At 37.2% G+C, this 18,389-nt stretch overlaps 1 protein-coding gene across 10 annotated transcripts in view; it reads right to left on the bottom strand.

The window, feature by feature from the left end:
• Nucleotides 1–18,389, bottom strand: part of Ccdc73 (coiled-coil domain containing 73) — a 118,509-nt gene that overhangs the window by 41,172 nt on the left and 58,948 nt on the right. For all 10 annotated transcript variants that reach the window (XM_031371225.1, XM_031371228.1, XM_031371223.1 and 7 more), the window contains 3 exons: nucleotides 15,271–15,309; nucleotides 12,030–12,165; nucleotides 11,718–11,797 (listed from right to left, as the gene is read on the bottom strand). In XM_031371225.1, the coding sequence (XP_031227085.1) occupies nucleotides 11,718–11,797; nucleotides 12,030–12,165; nucleotides 15,271–15,309 (255 nt within the window). The remainder of the gene's footprint in view (nucleotides 1–11,717; nucleotides 11,798–12,029; nucleotides 12,166–15,270; nucleotides 15,310–18,389) is intronic.

The raw sequence follows: 18,389 nt of genomic DNA, 5'->3' as shown, positions 1-18,389 counted from the left end.
AAAAAAAAAAAAAAAAAAAGAATGTAAGTAGAGGACAATGCTCCTTCACTGTTGGTGAGATGGGAAATCAGTTCAGTCACTCCAGAAACCACTGCAGACAATTCTCAAAAAAATAAAAAATGAAAATAAATTTATCATATGCCAGAATGACTTGACAACTACTTCACAGACATTTGCTCAGCCATGTTTATTGCCACTCAGTTTACAATAACTAAGAAATGGAAACATCCTTGATTAATGGATGATGAAAAAGTGGTACATATACACTCTAGAATACTATTTAGCTATAAAGAATGATGTCATTAAATTTTCAGGTAGATATATGGCCCAGAAAAAAATTATATTGAGTGATATAATCCAGAAAGACACTTGAGATTCCTAACTCTCAATCTTCAGGTATGAGTATATAACCTGAGTTACTGCAGAGATCAGGGAAGAAAAACAGGACCATGGTGGGAGAGGGGCTCTTGAAAGGGTAATAGCAGAAGATAGGTGATTTGAAGGGGAAAATGCGGAAGCAGGGTTAGTATTGAAGGGCAAGGGGAGGATATGGTAGGGCACACTTTTAATCTCAGTATTTGGGAGGCAGAGGCAGGTAGATCTCTATGAGTTTGAGGCCAGCCTCGCCTACATTGTGAGGTCCAGGCCATCCAGAAAGTCACTGTGGTCATGGCTTTGAGTTCTCTCTTGTCCCAGGCCCAAGTGAACCTCCTGTCCATAGTAGAAGTGAACTGCCCTGCTCCACATATGCTCCTTATCAAGATGTTCTCCCACCATGACTCAGAAGCAAGTATGCCAAGGACTACAGGATAAAACATCTGCAATATGGGCTAGAATACATTATTTCTATTATTGTTTATTCAGATAATTGGTCATAGGTATGAAAAAGATAGCTGATGGTAATGCTTTATAGAGTAACCAAAATCATCAATGCATAAACTGCCAGTACATATAGATGGCCCTGTGAACCATGTGAGCAAATATAGTGACCTGTCAGTAAAATGTGTCCATAAGTATAAGAGTAGCATGATTATGATGGGGGTCATCAACTTCTTTCTGGCTGGATTTGAGACATCCTGTGAAAATAGGAAGGAACTTGTAAAACCCTAGGGGAAAACTCATGGTTGAGTGGTCATAGGACCTAGGAAAGAGCCATTTCCTCCTCCTTCTCCTCCTACTACTATGACTACAACTATGACTACTATTACTATTTTGTTAAATGGCCATGTTTTCAAATTGCCATATTCACATCAGTAAACTACTGATGCTCTCAGGATTTGTCAAAGAAGCTGCTTGTAGTAGGTGGGAGTTAATGCAGATACTCATAACTGCTTAAAGTACAAAGTATTGGCCCTAAAAGGAATATCTACATCACCTCTCCAAGGCTCAGAGAACATCACAAAATAGGAGGTAGAAAAGAATATAAGATCTAGAGGCTAAGAAAAATACAAAAGATGCCTTCTAGACATGGCATGGCTACTGCACTCATCAATCATTGTAGCCATGGCTACCCACACACAACCTGGACAAGACTGGCTCATCAACATTTCATCATGGAAGGGGGAAGGGCTGGTAAAGACCAGCTTACCCACTTGGTGGCTTACCCACTGATAGGTTGCTTGTGCTCTAGTGAAAATCTTCCACCTGTGCTCATGTAGTAACCCTAATTAAACTCACTGAGTCAATCTACTAGCTAGTTTTATGTCAACTTAATGCAAGCTAGTTATTCAAGAGGAGAGATCCTCAATTGAGAAAATGCCTCCATAAGACTGAGCTGTAAACAAACATTTTCATTTTCTTTTTCTTTTTCTTTCTTTTTTCTTTTTTTGAGTTTTCATTCTTTTTTTTTGAATGTTTTCTTTGTTTATATTTCAAATGTTCTCCCCTTTCCAGGTTTCCCCTTAGGAAACCCCCTATTCGATCACCTCTCCCCCTGCCTCTATGAGGGTCCTCTCCTACCCACCCACTCCCATTTTCTTGCTCTGGCATTCCCCTACACTGGGGCATCGAACACCCTCAGGCCTAAGGGCCACTCCTCCCACTGATGTACAACAAGGCCATCCTCTGCTGCATATGCAGCTGGAGCCATGGGTCCTTCCATGTGTACTCTTTGGTTGGTGGTCCAGTCCCTGGGAGCTCCAGGGTGTCTGGCTGGTAAGCATTTTCTTAATTAGTGACTGATTAGAGGGCAGCCTATTATAGAAGGTGCCATCTCTACACTGATTGTCCTGAGCTATATAGGAAAGGAGGCTGAGCAAGCCATGAAGAGCAAGCCAATAAACAGCAATCCCCCATAGCCTCTGTCTGCATCAGCTCATGCTTCCAGGTTCCTGCCCTGTTTGAGTTCCTGTCCTGACTTTCTTCAGTGATGAAGAGTGATGTGGAAGCATAAGCCAAATAAAACCTTTCCTCTTCAAGTTGTTTTGATCATGGTGTTTCATTATAGCAATGGTAACCCTAAGACAGCCACACACCACAAAAGACATGAAGGTAGGAAGGGAATTTGTTGGGAAGAAAGGTTTTATAAGGAGAGAGAAAAAGAGAAGACAGGGAACTGGATAAAAATGCCTAAAATTCATTTTGTGTGTATGTGTGTATGACTAAAACTTGCCAAAGGATTGAAATAACACATTAAATTTGAATATGAGGTTGCATATTTTTAAACCCAGCACTTAGAGGAGATAGAGCTACACAGTATAGCCTGGGCTATACTGCAAGAGCCTGTTTCAAAAAAAGAAAGAAGGAAGAAGAGGGAGGGAGGGAGGAAGGAAGGAAGAAAGGAAGGAAGAAGGAGGGAACGAGGGAACAAGGAAGGAGAAGGAAAAGGCGAAAGAGGGAGCAAGGAAGGAGGAAGAGCAGAGCAGAGGAAGAGAAAGAAAAAAGGAAAGAAAGGGGCCAGGCAGCGGTGGCGCACGCCTTTAATCCCAGCATTTGGGAGGCAGAGGCAGGCGGATTTCTGAGTTCCAGGACAGCTTGATCTACATAGTGAGTTCTAGGACAGCAAGGGCTATACAGAGAAACCCTGTCTTTTTTATTTTTATTTTATTTATTTATTTATTTATTTATTTATTTTTTTGGTTTTTCGAGACAGGATTTCTCTGTATAGCCCTGGCTGTCCTGGAACTCACTCTGTAGACCAGGCTGGCCTCAAACTCAGAAATCCGCCTGCCTCTGCCTCCCAAGTGCTGGGATTAAAGGCGTGCGTCACCACCCACCCAGCGGAGAAACCCTGTCTTGAAAAACCAAAAAAAAAAAGAAAAAGAAAAAGAAAGAAAGGAAAGAAAGAAGAATAGAAGGAAAGAAGGAAGGAAGGATACTAAGAACATATACCACAAGTTGTTTTAATCCCAGGGATGAAAGGTTTGTTCCACATACATAAATCAGTAAGTGTAATTCAGCACTCAAATAGACTTAAGGACAGAAACCATATGATCCTTGAAAGTGATATCTAAACAAGGCCTTCAACAAGTTCAAATCCCTTCATAATAAAAGCCCTGAAGAAACTAGAAGGAACATGCTTCAACATGCATAAGGCTATACACAGCAAACCTATATCCAACATTATACTAAATAGTGAGAGACTGAAAGCATTTTTTCTAAAATATGGATTGAGACAAGGTTGCTCATTCTCTCCTCTCATATTTAACACAGTATTCAAAGTTTTATCTCTACCAGTAATGCAAAATACAAATAGACAAATAAGAAATGAAGGAGTCATATCCTCCATGTTTGTAAATGACAAAACCCTCTACTTCAACCCCAACAGCTTTTAGATCCAAAAAATACTTTCAGGAAAGCAGCAGAACACAAATCGGCATACACAGGTCAGTAGCTTTTCAGTATACCAGTAACAAACGCACCGAGAAAAACATCACAACAGCTTCAAATGTTAACTACTCAGGGATAAACTTAAGTAAGTAAGGAGATGAAAGGTTTTTCCCAATCTGTAGGTTGCTGATTTGTCCTATTGACTATGACCTTTGCCTTACAAAAGCTTTTCAGTTTCATGAGGTCCCATTTATCAATTGTTGATCTTAGAGCCTGAGCCACTGGAATTCTGTTTAGGAAATTCCCACCACACCCAACCCCTGAGCCAGTGAGGCTCTTTGCCACTTTCTCTTCTATTAGATCCTATCTGGTTTTATGTTGAGGTCCTTGATCCACTTGGACTTGAGCTTTGTGCAGGTGATAAATATGGATCTATTTTCACTTTTCTACATGCCAACTGCCAGTTAGACCAGCACCATTTATTGAAGATGCTTTCTTTTTTCCATCATATATTTTTGGCTTCTTGTCGAAGATCAAGTATCCATAAGTGTGTGGTTTTATTTCTGAGTCTTCAATTCTATTCCATTGATCAACATGTCTGTCTCTGTACCAGTACCATGAAGTTTTTACCATATTGCTCTGCAATATAGCTTAAAGTCAGGGATGGTGATTCTCCCAGAAGGTATTTTATTGTTAAGAATTGTTTCCATTATCTTGAGGTTTTTTCCATATGAAATTGAGAATTACTCTTTGAAGAGTTGTGTTGGAATTTTATTGGGGATTGATCTAAATAGGTAGATTGCTTTTGGTAGAATGGCCATTTTTACTATGTTAATCCTACCAATCTATGAGCATGGGAGAACTCTCCATTTTCTAAGGTCATCTTTGATTTCTTTCTAGAGAGAGTTGACATTCTTGTCATACAGATCTTTCACTTGTTTGGTTAGAGTTACCCCAACCAGAGACCTGGGATATGAGAGACTCTCAGGACTCAAAGGGAGGGACCTTAGATGAAATGCCCAACAGTGCGGAAAGGGAATTTATAGAGTCCACCTCCAGTATAAAGACGGGGCATCTAGTGGAGGGATGGGGTTGCCATTCCACAGTCAAAAACTCTGACCCAGAATCGTTCCTGTCTGAAAGAACTGCAGGGACAAAAATGGAGAAGAGACTGAGGGAAAGGATGGCCCAACTTGGGATCTATCTCCAGGGGATGCTCCAAGGCCTGACACTACTACTGATGCTATGGTGTGCTTACAGACAGGAGCCTAGCATGGCTGTCTTCCTAGAAGCCCAACAAGCAGGTGACTGAGACAGATGCACACACTTACACCCAACCAATGGACTGAAGTCGGGGACCCCTGTGGCTGAATTAGAGAAGAGGTGGAAGAAGTTGAGGAGGAAGGTGACTCCATAGGAAGACCAGCAGACTCAACTGACCTGGACCCCAGAGATCTCTCAGACACTGGACCACCAACCAAGCAGCATATACCAGCTGATATGAGGCCACCAACACAAATACAGCACAGGACTGCCGGGTCTGGCCTCAGTAAGAGAGGATGTACCTAACCCTCAAAAGACTTGAGGCCCCAGGAAGTGGGGAGGCCTGGCTGGATGGGTTTTGGTGGGGTGGGGACATCTTCTTGGAGATGGGGGAGGAGGAATGGGATGAGGAACTGTCAGAGGGCAGACCAGGAGGGGAATAATGACTAGACTGTAAAAAAAAAGATTAAGGATTTTTTTTTAAAGAGCTGAAAGGATTCTACAACGAAAACTTGAAGACCCTGAAGAAAAATATTGAAAAGGGCACTCGCATGCATGCTCATAGATAGGCAGAATTAAAATTGTAAAAATGTCTATATTACTAAACACAATCTACAGATTCAATGCAATCCCCTTAGAAATACCAGTAGCATCCTCCAGAGAATTTTTTAAAACCTCCTGAATTCAAGAGGAAATGCAAAAGACTCAAATGACTGAAGAGAGTGTAGCAGAAAGAGTAATGCTGGAGCTACGACTATACCAACATCAAAGAGACAAAGTAGAAAACAGTATGCATGGTACAGACACACAACAGACACACAGTATGCATGGTACAGACACAACAGACACACAGGTCAAGGAAACAGAATAGAGAACCCAGAAATAAAAATGTAAGTATAGACACCTATTTTTATTGTTTATTTTTATTTTTTACAAAACTATCAAAATGTACATTGGAGAAAAGCAACTCTCATTAACAAATGATGCTATAGAAACTGAATTTCCACATACAGGACTCTAAAACCAGGCCTTTATCTTTCACCCTGTACTAAAATCAATTCAAAATAAACCACAGACCTTAATGTAAGGTACAGGAAAAACACTCTAAGATATAGGTATAGGTAAGGGATTTTTTTTAGGGGGGGTGGGTGGGAGGGATAGGATTCCCATAAAGAAGAAATTATCCCAGAAATTGACAAATGAAATTAAGAAACATGTGAAGGCTAACCTTGGATGTCAACTTGAATACATCCTAAATCAACTGTGGTGAGAGTGGAGGAGAAACCTTAAGAGAAATAAGAAACAGGGGCACGGGTTATACGTAATAGGGACTAGCTGGAAGAAGGGAACCAGCTGAAAGAGGGAGGATCACGAAGGGGGGAGGGGAAAGAAAAAACAAAATATAATGACACATATGACTATGCTGTGATAAAACCCTTTATTTTAAATGCTAAACAAAATTAACTGAAAAATATTTTTAAATGAATAATTGAGACTAGGGGGTGTAGCTTAGTGGTAAAGAACTTGTCTTGTCAGGAGCCTGATATAGCTGTCTCCTGAGAGGCTCTGACTGTACCCGACTAATATAGAAGTAGAGGCTCACAGCCATCCATTGGCCTGAGTACAGGGTCCCCAATGAAGAAGCTAGAGAAAGGACCCAAGGAGCTGAAGGCCTTGCAGCCCCTTAGGACGAACAACAATATGAACTAACTAGTACCCTCAGAGCCCCCAGTGACTAAAACACAAACCAAAGAGTACACATGGTGGCACTAATGGCTCCAGCAGCATATGTAGCAGAGGATGGCCAAGTTGGTCATCAATGGGAGGAGAGACCCTTGGTCCTGTGAAGGTTCTATGCCCCAGTGTAGGGGAATGCCAGGGCCAGGAAGTGGGAGAGGGTGGGTTGGAGAGCAGGGGGAGGGGGAGGAAACAAGGTTTTGTTGTTGTTGTTGTTTTAATTTTATTTTATTTCATTTTATTTCTTTTTTTTCAAAGGGGAAACTAGGAAAGGAGATATCATATGACATGTAAATAAAGAAAATATCTAAAAAAAAAAATTTAAAATTCTGATTAATAGAGTAAATACTTTAATTGAAATGGTAAAAGACACCCAAGAACAAAGAAAAAAAAGAAATATGGAAAGTCTAAGAAAGTGCCTAAGAGAACTACAAAAAAATTAATGCAACAGGAAAGAGGGCTGAAGGCTCCAACTAGAGAAGTGGGACATCAATACAGAAGAAGAGGAGAGATGAGGTACAAACTATATCAAGATTGTTTAATAAAGCCTTAAGGAATCATATTATCTTATGTTCACCTAAAATTATATACAACACATGTCATGTACATGTATATGTATTCTCTCTCTCTCTCTCTCTCTCTCTCTCTCTCTCTCTCTCTCTCTCTCTCTCTCTCCTCCCTCCCTCCTTCCCTTCCTCTCTCTCTCACTCACACACATACACATATTAAAGGAGGTTAAGTCACTTGAGCTGACAAAGTTCTCTTCAAGAACCACAGACTAACAAAACCCTAATACTATCCACCAGAAACCTCCTTTCAAATGGTTGATCAGGGTAATCTAAATGACTCTCAAAACGATAGAGATGATTGCTATTGCCCTTGGTTGACTCTCAGGGATTGAATCTAAGCCCCTACTGCCTGGTGAAGCTATCTCACACTTAGGACACCAGACTCAGATCCTGAAAGCCTGTTTCCTGCAGTCTAGCTTCCATGATACTGGGAAAATATTATGCAAACCACCAAGGGAATGGGGACCCAGCTGTAAAATACCCATGAACCACAACAATGACCAGTAGTATCCCAAGATACCATGTAAGTGGCACTCACAAACTGATGGTAACCAACAGCTATCTAACTAGAATCAAGGCCCGCTCAAAAGGAGAAAAATCATGCCTGATAGTCTAGTCAACTTCCTAGCTGGTGAGGTTGTGGACCTTAGAAAAGGATATACTACTGCCACCTTGTTGGGCCAATAAAATTCCTAACTACATTCTAAATGGTATCCTTATACCCACAAATAAGTGTATCTCTCCTCTCATCACAGAAGTTTCTCTTTATATAAAATGGAAACCATCACAGAAAACCACAACTGCATAACACAATAAATACAACAACAGATCATGGGGAGCCTAGTCCCAGCAGACACATCTTATCATGGCTCCTACATCTATAGCTCAGAGAACATCACAGGAGAGAGTAGTGAAAAGATTGCAGGAGCCAGAATATCAGTCTCTCCTAGAAACATCTATATGAATAAGACCAGAACAATGGAAATTATTAACGGACACACAATCCCAAAAAGGGGGACATTTCACAGGGTCCCTAGACAAAGAATTGTAGGCAATTAATTGTAGCTTTTCTTTTCCTTCTCCACCTCTTTCCCACCCTTTCCACTCCCAAGAGTAGATAAGAGAGAAAAAAAGGATATCGAGGAAAGAAGAGATCCATAAAAAGTCAGGGGTCAGAAAGGGGACAACATTATCTTTAGACAACTTACTGCTGATTAGGGGTATTGAGTTCCTTGGGACAAGTTTGATTTTTGCCATCAGGATATCTAATTTCTTCTTGTTACTGTTTCTTTTTTTTTTTAAGATTTATTTATTATTATACTTAAGTACACTATAGCTGCCTTCAGACACACCAGAAGAGGATATCAGATCTCATTACAGATGGTTGTGAGCCACCATGTGGTTGCTGGGATTTGAATTCAGGACCTTCGGAAGAGCAGTCAGTACTCTTACCCAGTGAGCCATCTCACCAGCCCTTGTTATTGTTTCTTGTTTGTGCATAACTACTTAACAAACAGTGACCAACAACAAACAACGACCTACAAATCACCTTGCCTCTCAGGACCTAGCATTTGTAGACCCTCTGAAAAGTCCCCAGAATTCCAAATGTAATACAGTCACAGGAATTATATGCAGCTGGTAAAATCATGTCCCTGATAAAGCATGAGGCAAATCATAATCAGCTGCTGTGAACAATCTGAAGCAGTCCCATATCCCATACATGGGATTAAAACAAAAACATTCTTATTATATTTCTTTATTTTTAAAAGAAATCAAAAGTATACAATTCTCATTAAAATTAGTGACTGCTGAGAGGGAAAATTAGCTTCTCCTAGGGGTAGCCTCTAAGTGGTTATTCAGTACAAAGTGATCGGCCCTGCAGCTATGCACACAACAAAAGCAAACTCATTAAGTTGTATTTATGCATGCAACAATAATAATCAAAGAAAAACTGTGTATCAATTTGAGAATAGGCAGTGGACAAGGGAGAGGTCAGGAGGGGGAGGAGGAAGAGGATAACTGATGTAATTCTATTTTATTTTAAAAATTTACAAAAATAAATTAGAATTTTACTTTAACGTATACTCCAGGTGGCTAAGTACCTGAGACTAGATAGGCCACGAGCTTAAAGGAAAATCAAATACTACTGTATTCAGAATATAGCAGTAAAACGACTCCTAATGACATTCTACTATACTTGCTCAGCCATCATCAGAGAAGCTTCTTCCTGTAGTAGTGGAAACAAATACAGAGACCCTCAACTGGACAGTGTGCCAAGAGTGGAGAGACTGTGGGACACTGCCTTAAATGGGATGTCTCCATTAAATCCCTCCTCTCAGGGCTCAGGGAACTCCGTGGAAGAGGAGGCACAAAGATTCTAAGAGCCAGTGGGGATGAATGACAAGAAGGTAACAAGGTCTAGACAACAGGACTGATGCACATATAAACTCAGAGGCTGGCAGCATGCATAAGTGTAAGCCTCCCGGGCTCCCAGCACCGAGAAGGGAAGAAAATACAAGCCCTCATCCCTAACCCTGAAGCTATTTCCAACTAATAACCACTCAGAAAGGAATAATTACTTTTTTCCAATGGAGTCTCACTGGGTATACAAACCATACTTAAGCGCTAGGCCCCATGCCGAGATGACCAACATAAACAAACTCAGTGGTATTTTTGGAGTTGTTTACCTGTTTGTTTACATTTCATTTTGTTTTGTTTTGGGGGAGTAGGGCTTTGTTTGTTTGATTGGTTGTTTTTTTGTTTTGTTTTGTCTCACAATGCTCTGTCTGGGTATTTTCTTTTTAACCTTACAGATATTTTGCTTATATATTATAGTTTCTGAGTTTGTTCTTGTGGGTTTTCTGTGTGTATAAATGTATTTCTCTCAGTTTCTGTGTTCTTTCCTCTGGCTCTTTTAGTTTTTTCTTTGTTTTGACTTATTTTATTTTATTTTGGTATTTTTGTAGATGTCTGTTTATATTCTAATAAGAGAAAGAATGTGTTTGGATTTGGGGAAAATGGAAGGAGCTGGGGAGAGAACAGTAATCAGAATATATTTTATTAAAAAAATTTAATTTAAAAATAGAGAGGATTTCAATGTTCTCAATACAGGAAAAAGAACAGTACCATGAAGTACCAACCATTCCTGATTGGATTTGGGGTCTCCTCCAGAAGAGGTAGTTCACAGCTGGTACTATAAGCCCATCAAAAACACATGGTTGGAGAACTCACAGACCTTATGGTGTTGCTGCTGTTTTGCTAACTGGGAAAGCTGACTTCTAAATGCTAAATGTTGTTGAGAGAGTGTGTCCATTTCCCTCTTCCTCTAAAGCAATTGCCTAGAAGACTATTTACCAAGGGTTAGCACACAGAAGCTAATAGAGTTGTAATCCATGGAGGGCACGATATATTTCCACCTGGCAAGAGAACTAGACAGCGTTATCCAAGTGGTACTGATTTTGTAGGCCTAAATGATACAAAATTGAAGGGGTCATGGTTCTAGACAGTGCTGAGGCCAGGCAATGTATGACAGAGTCAAGAGTCCTTGCAAAGAGGTCTTGAAAAGCCATTACATGATGCTCTAGGAGAGAATGTTAAGTTGTAATGGAGACCCCAGGATTTCAATTTGATGAAAATTAGAATCATCTGGGAGACACAACTCTGGCTATGCTTTTGGGATATTATTTTGATAAGGTTAAATAAGTTGAGAAGACCTGTCTACTGTGGGTAGCACCACTCCCTTGACTAGGATCCCTGATTGTATAAGCACAGAAAGGGAGCTGAGCAACAGCAACCTTTCATCTTGATTGGTCTCTCATTGTAGGTATGATGTGACCAAATGTTTCAAGCTTCTACCACCCCAACTTCAAAGCGTAACTGAGAGTAACTGGACTTGTGAGCCAAAATAAATCCCTCTTCCCCTTAAGACACTTTTATAGGAACATTTTATCACATCAACAGAAAAATAAATTAAAACATGCTATAAACTTTATTAAAATAGAAATATGTTTTATATTCTTCATAGTTATATTCAGCACCACACATTACCTAATACATACAAGTTTCTTAAACAAAAAGAACAAAAGAAAGAAAGAAAAAAGCAAGCATACTATCTATCAAACTGACACAGTAAATATGTATAGGCTATTTCTATTTCCCCAAGAACGTATGTCTCTGATGGTAAGTTGAAGAAATAGTATTTTGAATGTACTAAAAAAAAATCATCCATTATTTTGCAAGAATAATACCTAATGCTTATGAATTTATATTTTGCTAACTTTCACAAAAACTCAACTGTTTTCTAATAATATTCCATAGTACCCTATAAGACCAGTGATCTTAGACTATATGTTTTATTTGTGCTTAATATGTCAATTATACCTTCTTTAAACTGTGAATTTCAGATTCTTGTTTTTCATTTAAGGTGGAGAGTCTTTTGTTTAACTGTATTGCTTCTTGTACTGTAACATAAAAATATTAGAGATGGTTTATGTAAGTTGAACATTTCAAAGACAGTATCACTAATATGGACATGAACAGATGCAATGGAATGTAGAATTATAACTTAATTTAATAGTCATTAAACTGCCATTTACTATTACTAGTATCAGATAAACTCAATTAACTACTAATAAGGAATTCCAGCTAAATATCCCCCACTAAACATAAAAGCTTAGATAAGGTAGCACCTACCACTTTGTTCTAACTTTACATGACTCTCTCTCACCAATCCAAACTGATTTGTTATTGTAGCATAGTATTTTTCAATTTCATTAAGTTGCTTGTGATAATCTTCTTTAGCTAGATGGTGTAAATGAGCCTTTTGTTCCTATTTTGAAAAGTAATTTTAAAGTTATACATATAGAATAAGCACACACATACATGTATAACAACTTCTGATAGCTGTCCTCTGATTTCCATGTGCATGTCATGATACATGCATTTGTAAAGATACCATCATAAAAACTTTTTTACAAGTAACCACACAGATGAGTTAGGTAAAGCAAGTAAAGGCACTTCCCATCATCCTGATGAACTGTTTCAATCTCCAGAACCCACATGATGGAAAGAGTCAACTCTCAAAGGTTTTTATCTGATCTCTACGTAAGCACATGCTCCCCCACCACATTCCCCATACATGCAATAAAAATGTAATACAAAAAATGGAATAACAAGGACCAAGAACAATACTTTGCAGTGACAGGAAGAAATGTAATATTATAGAAAATGTACTAAAAGTGGAAATATAATTGGTAAAAGTTGTATCCTACTCAAAAGGGTTAAACCTACAAATTTATATAAATTTATATCTACTTAGGAGGCTACTATTATCAATTACTAAACAATCAAAAACAACCAACCATATTTAAATATCATTAATTCCTCAGTTAAGAGATTTACACTAATTCTTAGCAAATACATAAAAATTTTAAAAACAATTTCACTGGATTTAATAGAATGTTTCAAGTCAAGGAAGTTTCACCTGAAATCCATAATTACATAACATTTAAGAGAACGCTGTCTGTTGCATATTAATTTATGGTCCTATAGCAGTCTCCTTAACCCTTCAGTTAAAAAGTAGTAAGCAGGTGCTCAACATCTGCAAAAGCTAAGAATCTGGTTGGTGAAAAATACAACAAAGTTTGGAGATTCCCTTCATAGGCACTCCCTATTCATAAAGCTCCATATATGTTAAACTGTAATATACTTATTCCAAAAATCCTTTGCTTAAAGCCAAAGTAGAATCCAAGGAAAATGAAAATTCATTGATTTGCATGATATAATCCTGCTTTTTTGATTCTGTAGCTTATTCAATGGTCATGATAAATAAATACAATTAAAATTTATAATCCCACAGGTACCTATAGGTCTCTGGGCCATTTATGGCCATTTGAACCCATGGGCATGAGGCATGCACACTGCACAAACACAAATATATACAGGCCAACAATATAAACTAAAACATTTTATTCTGAAAGAAAATATACTGTCACTCTGAAGTGCATCAAAACCTTCAACACTGAAAGTTTGTTTTAATTTGCCAAAGACATCTTTCCTCTTAAGTCTTTCCTTAAAGGAGAATAATATACAAAAGAGAAGCTAAACATGGCTTAAAGGTCATTGTACAAGATTTTATTCCATTAAGCAGACAGTAGTTACAGTCATGACAGTTATCTCTAACTTAATTATGCACAATATCAGTTACTTGGTAAACACTGAATAGAATTTTCTGAAGTGACCAACTTTCTGCAGTGTTCCAAATTTGCTCTCCAATCAATGTATCTTGCTGTATTCTTCTTATTAGTAATGACCATGATTTTTCCAAGATGAAATATACATACGGTATTTTGATTTGTGATGTGTTAATTTCTGAAGGGACAAATCTCTATCTTTACAGTCCACCTTTACAAGGAAGTCAATTTCTTGAACTTCTGTAGACTGGAATTTACTAGGAGTTAAGTGCTCACCTCTAGAGAGTCATGGGCATCTTTAAACTTTCTCAATACTATATTACAATTAATTGTTTTAGGACACTGCTGTTGTACAAGTTCTGTCTGGACACTACTGGGATGTCTGTCTTGCCTCCTGGCTCACCCATTGTGCTAAAGAGGATAGAAGACAGTGTACTGCTTTCATAAAAGAAGAGTAAGTTTATTTTAAAAGGTCATATGAATTATTTAAAAATAGAATAATAAATTAAGAATTATAACACAAATCCATATATGAATGTTTGGAAAATAAAACAAATTAACTTTAATATAAAAATATTGCTCTTGAATGGGCATAAAATATTAAAAATACTCAATATATAAAATAACTTTAATGACAAGTGATACAATGCTTTCAAGTTTAAGGAAAAATATGAGTTATCACTCACACTAACAAAAAACTTGGAGATATTTCCATGTTTTTTAAGATTATGAGTATGTGTTGAATGAAATTTTCAACTGGAATAAAATAAAATATATTTTACATGGCCTTTGAACCTTCACTTGTAGCCTTGTCTCCCAGGTCAAAGGGCACTTTATTCAATTTCTCTATATTTTGTGTAAAGCCACTGTAGCGTTGAAGATGACTTTCAGCACAAATGTCATGGTACTTACAGCTAAGCTGGAATCTAGTTTTTCAGCTTCTTAATTAAAATCAGTTTAAAATTGTCTGACAATATTATCTTTATCTTCTCCAGTTGAATAGCAACAGAATCTTCACATCTTTTATTCAGTCGAGCCTAACAATCTCACTATGAGCTCTCTCATTTTTAATACCTCAAAACATTTTCAAGAAGCAAAATATTTAATATAGTGTTCAATGTTATTGCAATGATCTTCATTTATTATCTATGTGATAGCAAATTGTACTCAAAATTAACTTTACTTGCTTTACAGTCTATTCCAAAGAATGAAGACTAGAATAGCATAAGCCCACCCAAGAAGGCTTCTGAAGAAACCTATGTAGCTATGTGACAGTTCTGTTCAAATACACACACACACACATGCACACACACACACACAGACACACACACACACACACACTTCTTGCTGAATCAAATATAGCTATAAGGGGGAATATTAAAATAAGCATTTCATGAAATGTTATTCTGGAAAATAAATACTAATTTTTTAAGTGCACAGAAATAAAAATAACGGCAATACTTAACAGTAACAAGTACCATATACTAACTGTAGACTAACAAAGGATGAACACTGCCACATATTTTATTTATTTTGTAATATGTAAGCACTAAGAAATCTGCAAATAAATTTATAAAATGTATCTAAACTATAACATTTTTGCAATTGTGGCAACCATTTAAACTGTAACAATATCTAGTAGCAACTACTCTGTTTTTAAACTAAAAGTATCAAATGATATTACAATATTACAATCTATCTTATGACTTTCCCCATGTTGTAAACATGTGTAATTTTCTTACCATTTCACTCACTTTCTTCTGTAAAGAATATTGAGAAACCTTGAAAAAATGGAGAAATTTTTCTATTAAAATTCTTTACTATAAATTTCTTCTGACATCAAAACTGCATGCTACCAACTGTGGCCTTTATGTTTTATTACAGTATTTAGTGATTTTTTTTCAATTTTTAATAGTAACTCCTTTTCTTACAACACCAGTACATTTAAGGCAGTATGGTGCCTTGTGCCTATAATCACAGCACTTGGAAGTAAGACCAAGACCAGCCTCAGTTACACAGTTGAGATCCTGTCTCAAAAAGTACACTCATTGCCTTTGTTAATATACATTTACAGGACTACTATCAATACATATGTTTCTGGGATACAGCACAAATGAAGCAGATCCCTGACTGTAAGAGTGTATTTTTTGGTGCAGTAGTAGTAGACAGACAGTAGGTATAAGTACTAAACTATGTTAAAGAATGATAACTACTTTTTTAAAATGTGATAAACAGTGTCTGCTAGTGTTTGACATTTCACATTAGCTGTTCACTGGAAGAAATAGAAAAGAATAAACAAACACAGGAATAAAAATTACTTTGAGTAAAAAAATTCTCATGACTCTCAGTGAGTCCTGAATACTCTAGTTCTTCTAGAGCTTCGGTGAATTTGATAGTAATCGATGTCCTTTTCTATGGGACTCTTAGAGCTTGTTATGGCTATATAAGACATAGTATTCCAACATTTAACTTCACCAGAGTTTACCTAATCCCTCTCATGTTTATAGATTTGCCTATTTTTCAGCTTTTTAGCATTCTGAATTATTCTGGAATATGCTTATATTTGAATTTTGTAGTTAACCATTTTACTAGAACAAATTTCAAAAAGCATAATTCCTAAAGTTTGTTCTTTTAAAAAAAAATGCAAAGCAACTTTAATACTTAGGAGTCAGAAGGGGTCAGCCCCTCACTCCCAAGGATGCTCAGAGACAGAGAAGCTACTTGAAGGGGAGGAGCACGAAAGGGAGCCATTACAGACTCAGGGCAAAGGCGGTCATCAGTGCTGGAACCTGTGAGCCCTACTGGAAGACTGGTGGATGGCGGTTCTGGTGGCCAGCACACAGCTGAAGGGCACAGAGCAACAGGGGTTTCATGTCTTCTTTGTTTTCCTTTTTCTGCTTCTGCTGCATGATCTCCAAATCCCTGGGGCTAGAAATGATGTGCACACTGTTTCTCTGTTTTCAGTCAGCAGCAGAAGCCCTTCATCTCTGAGCATTCCCTTAACCAAGTGTCACTCTGTTTTTTCATAGTTTTCTGGCAGGCCAGCTCACACTGGATACATTTTTGTCTCTAAAAAAATGCCACTTATTCCTCCAAAATAGCTGACCAAGTTAAACTCTAGCCAGCCATGTGTGAATTCTCATCATCTTCAATATACTAAACATTTGTTAAACTTTAAGAAAAATAAAATAACCGCTTCACATTGTCTCTGAAATAAATGCCTTAGCCAGCCACCATGACCTCAACAGAATAGGTTATGTATAAGTCATTTCTTCAGTATATATTGAATGCTTGCCCCGTAAGGAAAATGCACTAATGTAGGTATTAGTGTAACAACAGTGGACCCAGGAAAAGCTTGTCCACTTTCAATGTGAGGAAGAAACCATTAAGTAATGTGCATAAATTAAAATATATAACATTTTAGATATTGATAAGTGTTACAGAAAAATAATCAGGAAAAGCAATTTCATTACATGGTTAGGAAAGATCTTCCTGAAACAGCAACTCTTGGTTAAAGGCTTGAAATAGAAGAAAGAACATTTCAACAAGTTCAAAGTGCTTACCATGGTTGATAACCTCTTTTTGTTTCTCTGTTTCAAAGAACTAGAAAGCTCATGTGGAAAGAAGGAAATAAACAGGAAAAACAAAGATAACTTCAAAGATGGCAGAATGAAAATCACTGTGAGCCCTATAATTTGTGGTAGGGGTTATTTTTTTTGCAAATTCATGAGGAGCTTCAAGCAAATAGACTGATTTCTCTGATTTAAGTTAGCACAAGGAATGAACAGAGGTGACAACAGAGGTGACACTGGGAATGTACATTACTGTAACCAGTCAGCCACTCATAAAAATAGTGAAAACATATATTTACTCTGTATGACATTATGACACAATGCTGTCATCTGCAAAGTTCATGCTTGAGAACTATATAAATTATACAAAAAAATGTCTAAAATTATTTATATACATGTATAAAACTAACAGGGAGTAAAAAGTAAAAATTTAAAGTTGTCATAAAAAGATAATGTGTATTTTTAGCAAACATTAATATCTCTGTTTCTGAATAACACTGAAACCCAAACTAAGTATAAATAAAATAAATAATATATAGATAAAGTATGGCCCATATAGGAATAAAACTTACCCCTATGTCCACAAAGCAGCAGTATACTTTCTCCTGGATAATTAGCACACTTAAATCCTCAGCCTAGGCCAGAAGACTACAGGAGGCAACTGCCTGAACAGTGTGTACAAAAGCACAAAGCCAGTCTTCATCTCTACTGACAGACAGGGCCATAAAGTTAAAACAGTTCTCCCCAGCAAGGAACAATTAACTGAATTAAGAGACAGCCTTCAGAAAGGGAAAAAAATCTTCACTAAGTGTATATCTTTATTTTTTATTGGTTTTTGCTTTTATTTTACAAATACTAATTTTTTTACAACTTTTAAAACATACTTTCTATTTCATGGGGTTAATGTTACTGATCAAGTATAGAAATTAATATGATAGAAATTAAGAAAGAGTAATATACTCTAATATTTGAAGTTACAGTCTCCCCCCCCGCCCCCTTTCTCTAGGTTGTAGCTATGGCAGTGTCTGACAGTCACATGCATTTGAGGACTGGATCACCACCTGAATCTAAAGAAAGTTCTGCGCAATTAAGGAAGGCATGCATTCAACAACTGAATGGATGCAGCTAGGGATTTGTCATTTTCTATTGCACAGAATGTTAGTTTATAGTCTGCAGTTTGATTATTTATTTATTTATTCTTAAATTTCTTATTTTTAAATACATTTTATACATCAAACATACTAATAATATGGAGTATTTTGAGAATCAAATAATACATAAAAATTCAT

Source organism: Mastomys coucha, unplaced genomic scaffold (genome assembly GCF_008632895.1).
Source record: "Mastomys coucha isolate ucsf_1 unplaced genomic scaffold, UCSF_Mcou_1 pScaffold15, whole genome shotgun sequence".
In the NCBI taxonomy this organism is placed as follows: Eukaryota; Metazoa; Chordata; class Mammalia; order Rodentia; family Muridae; genus Mastomys; species Mastomys coucha.
This window is presented reverse-complemented; position numbering and strand designations above follow the sequence as displayed.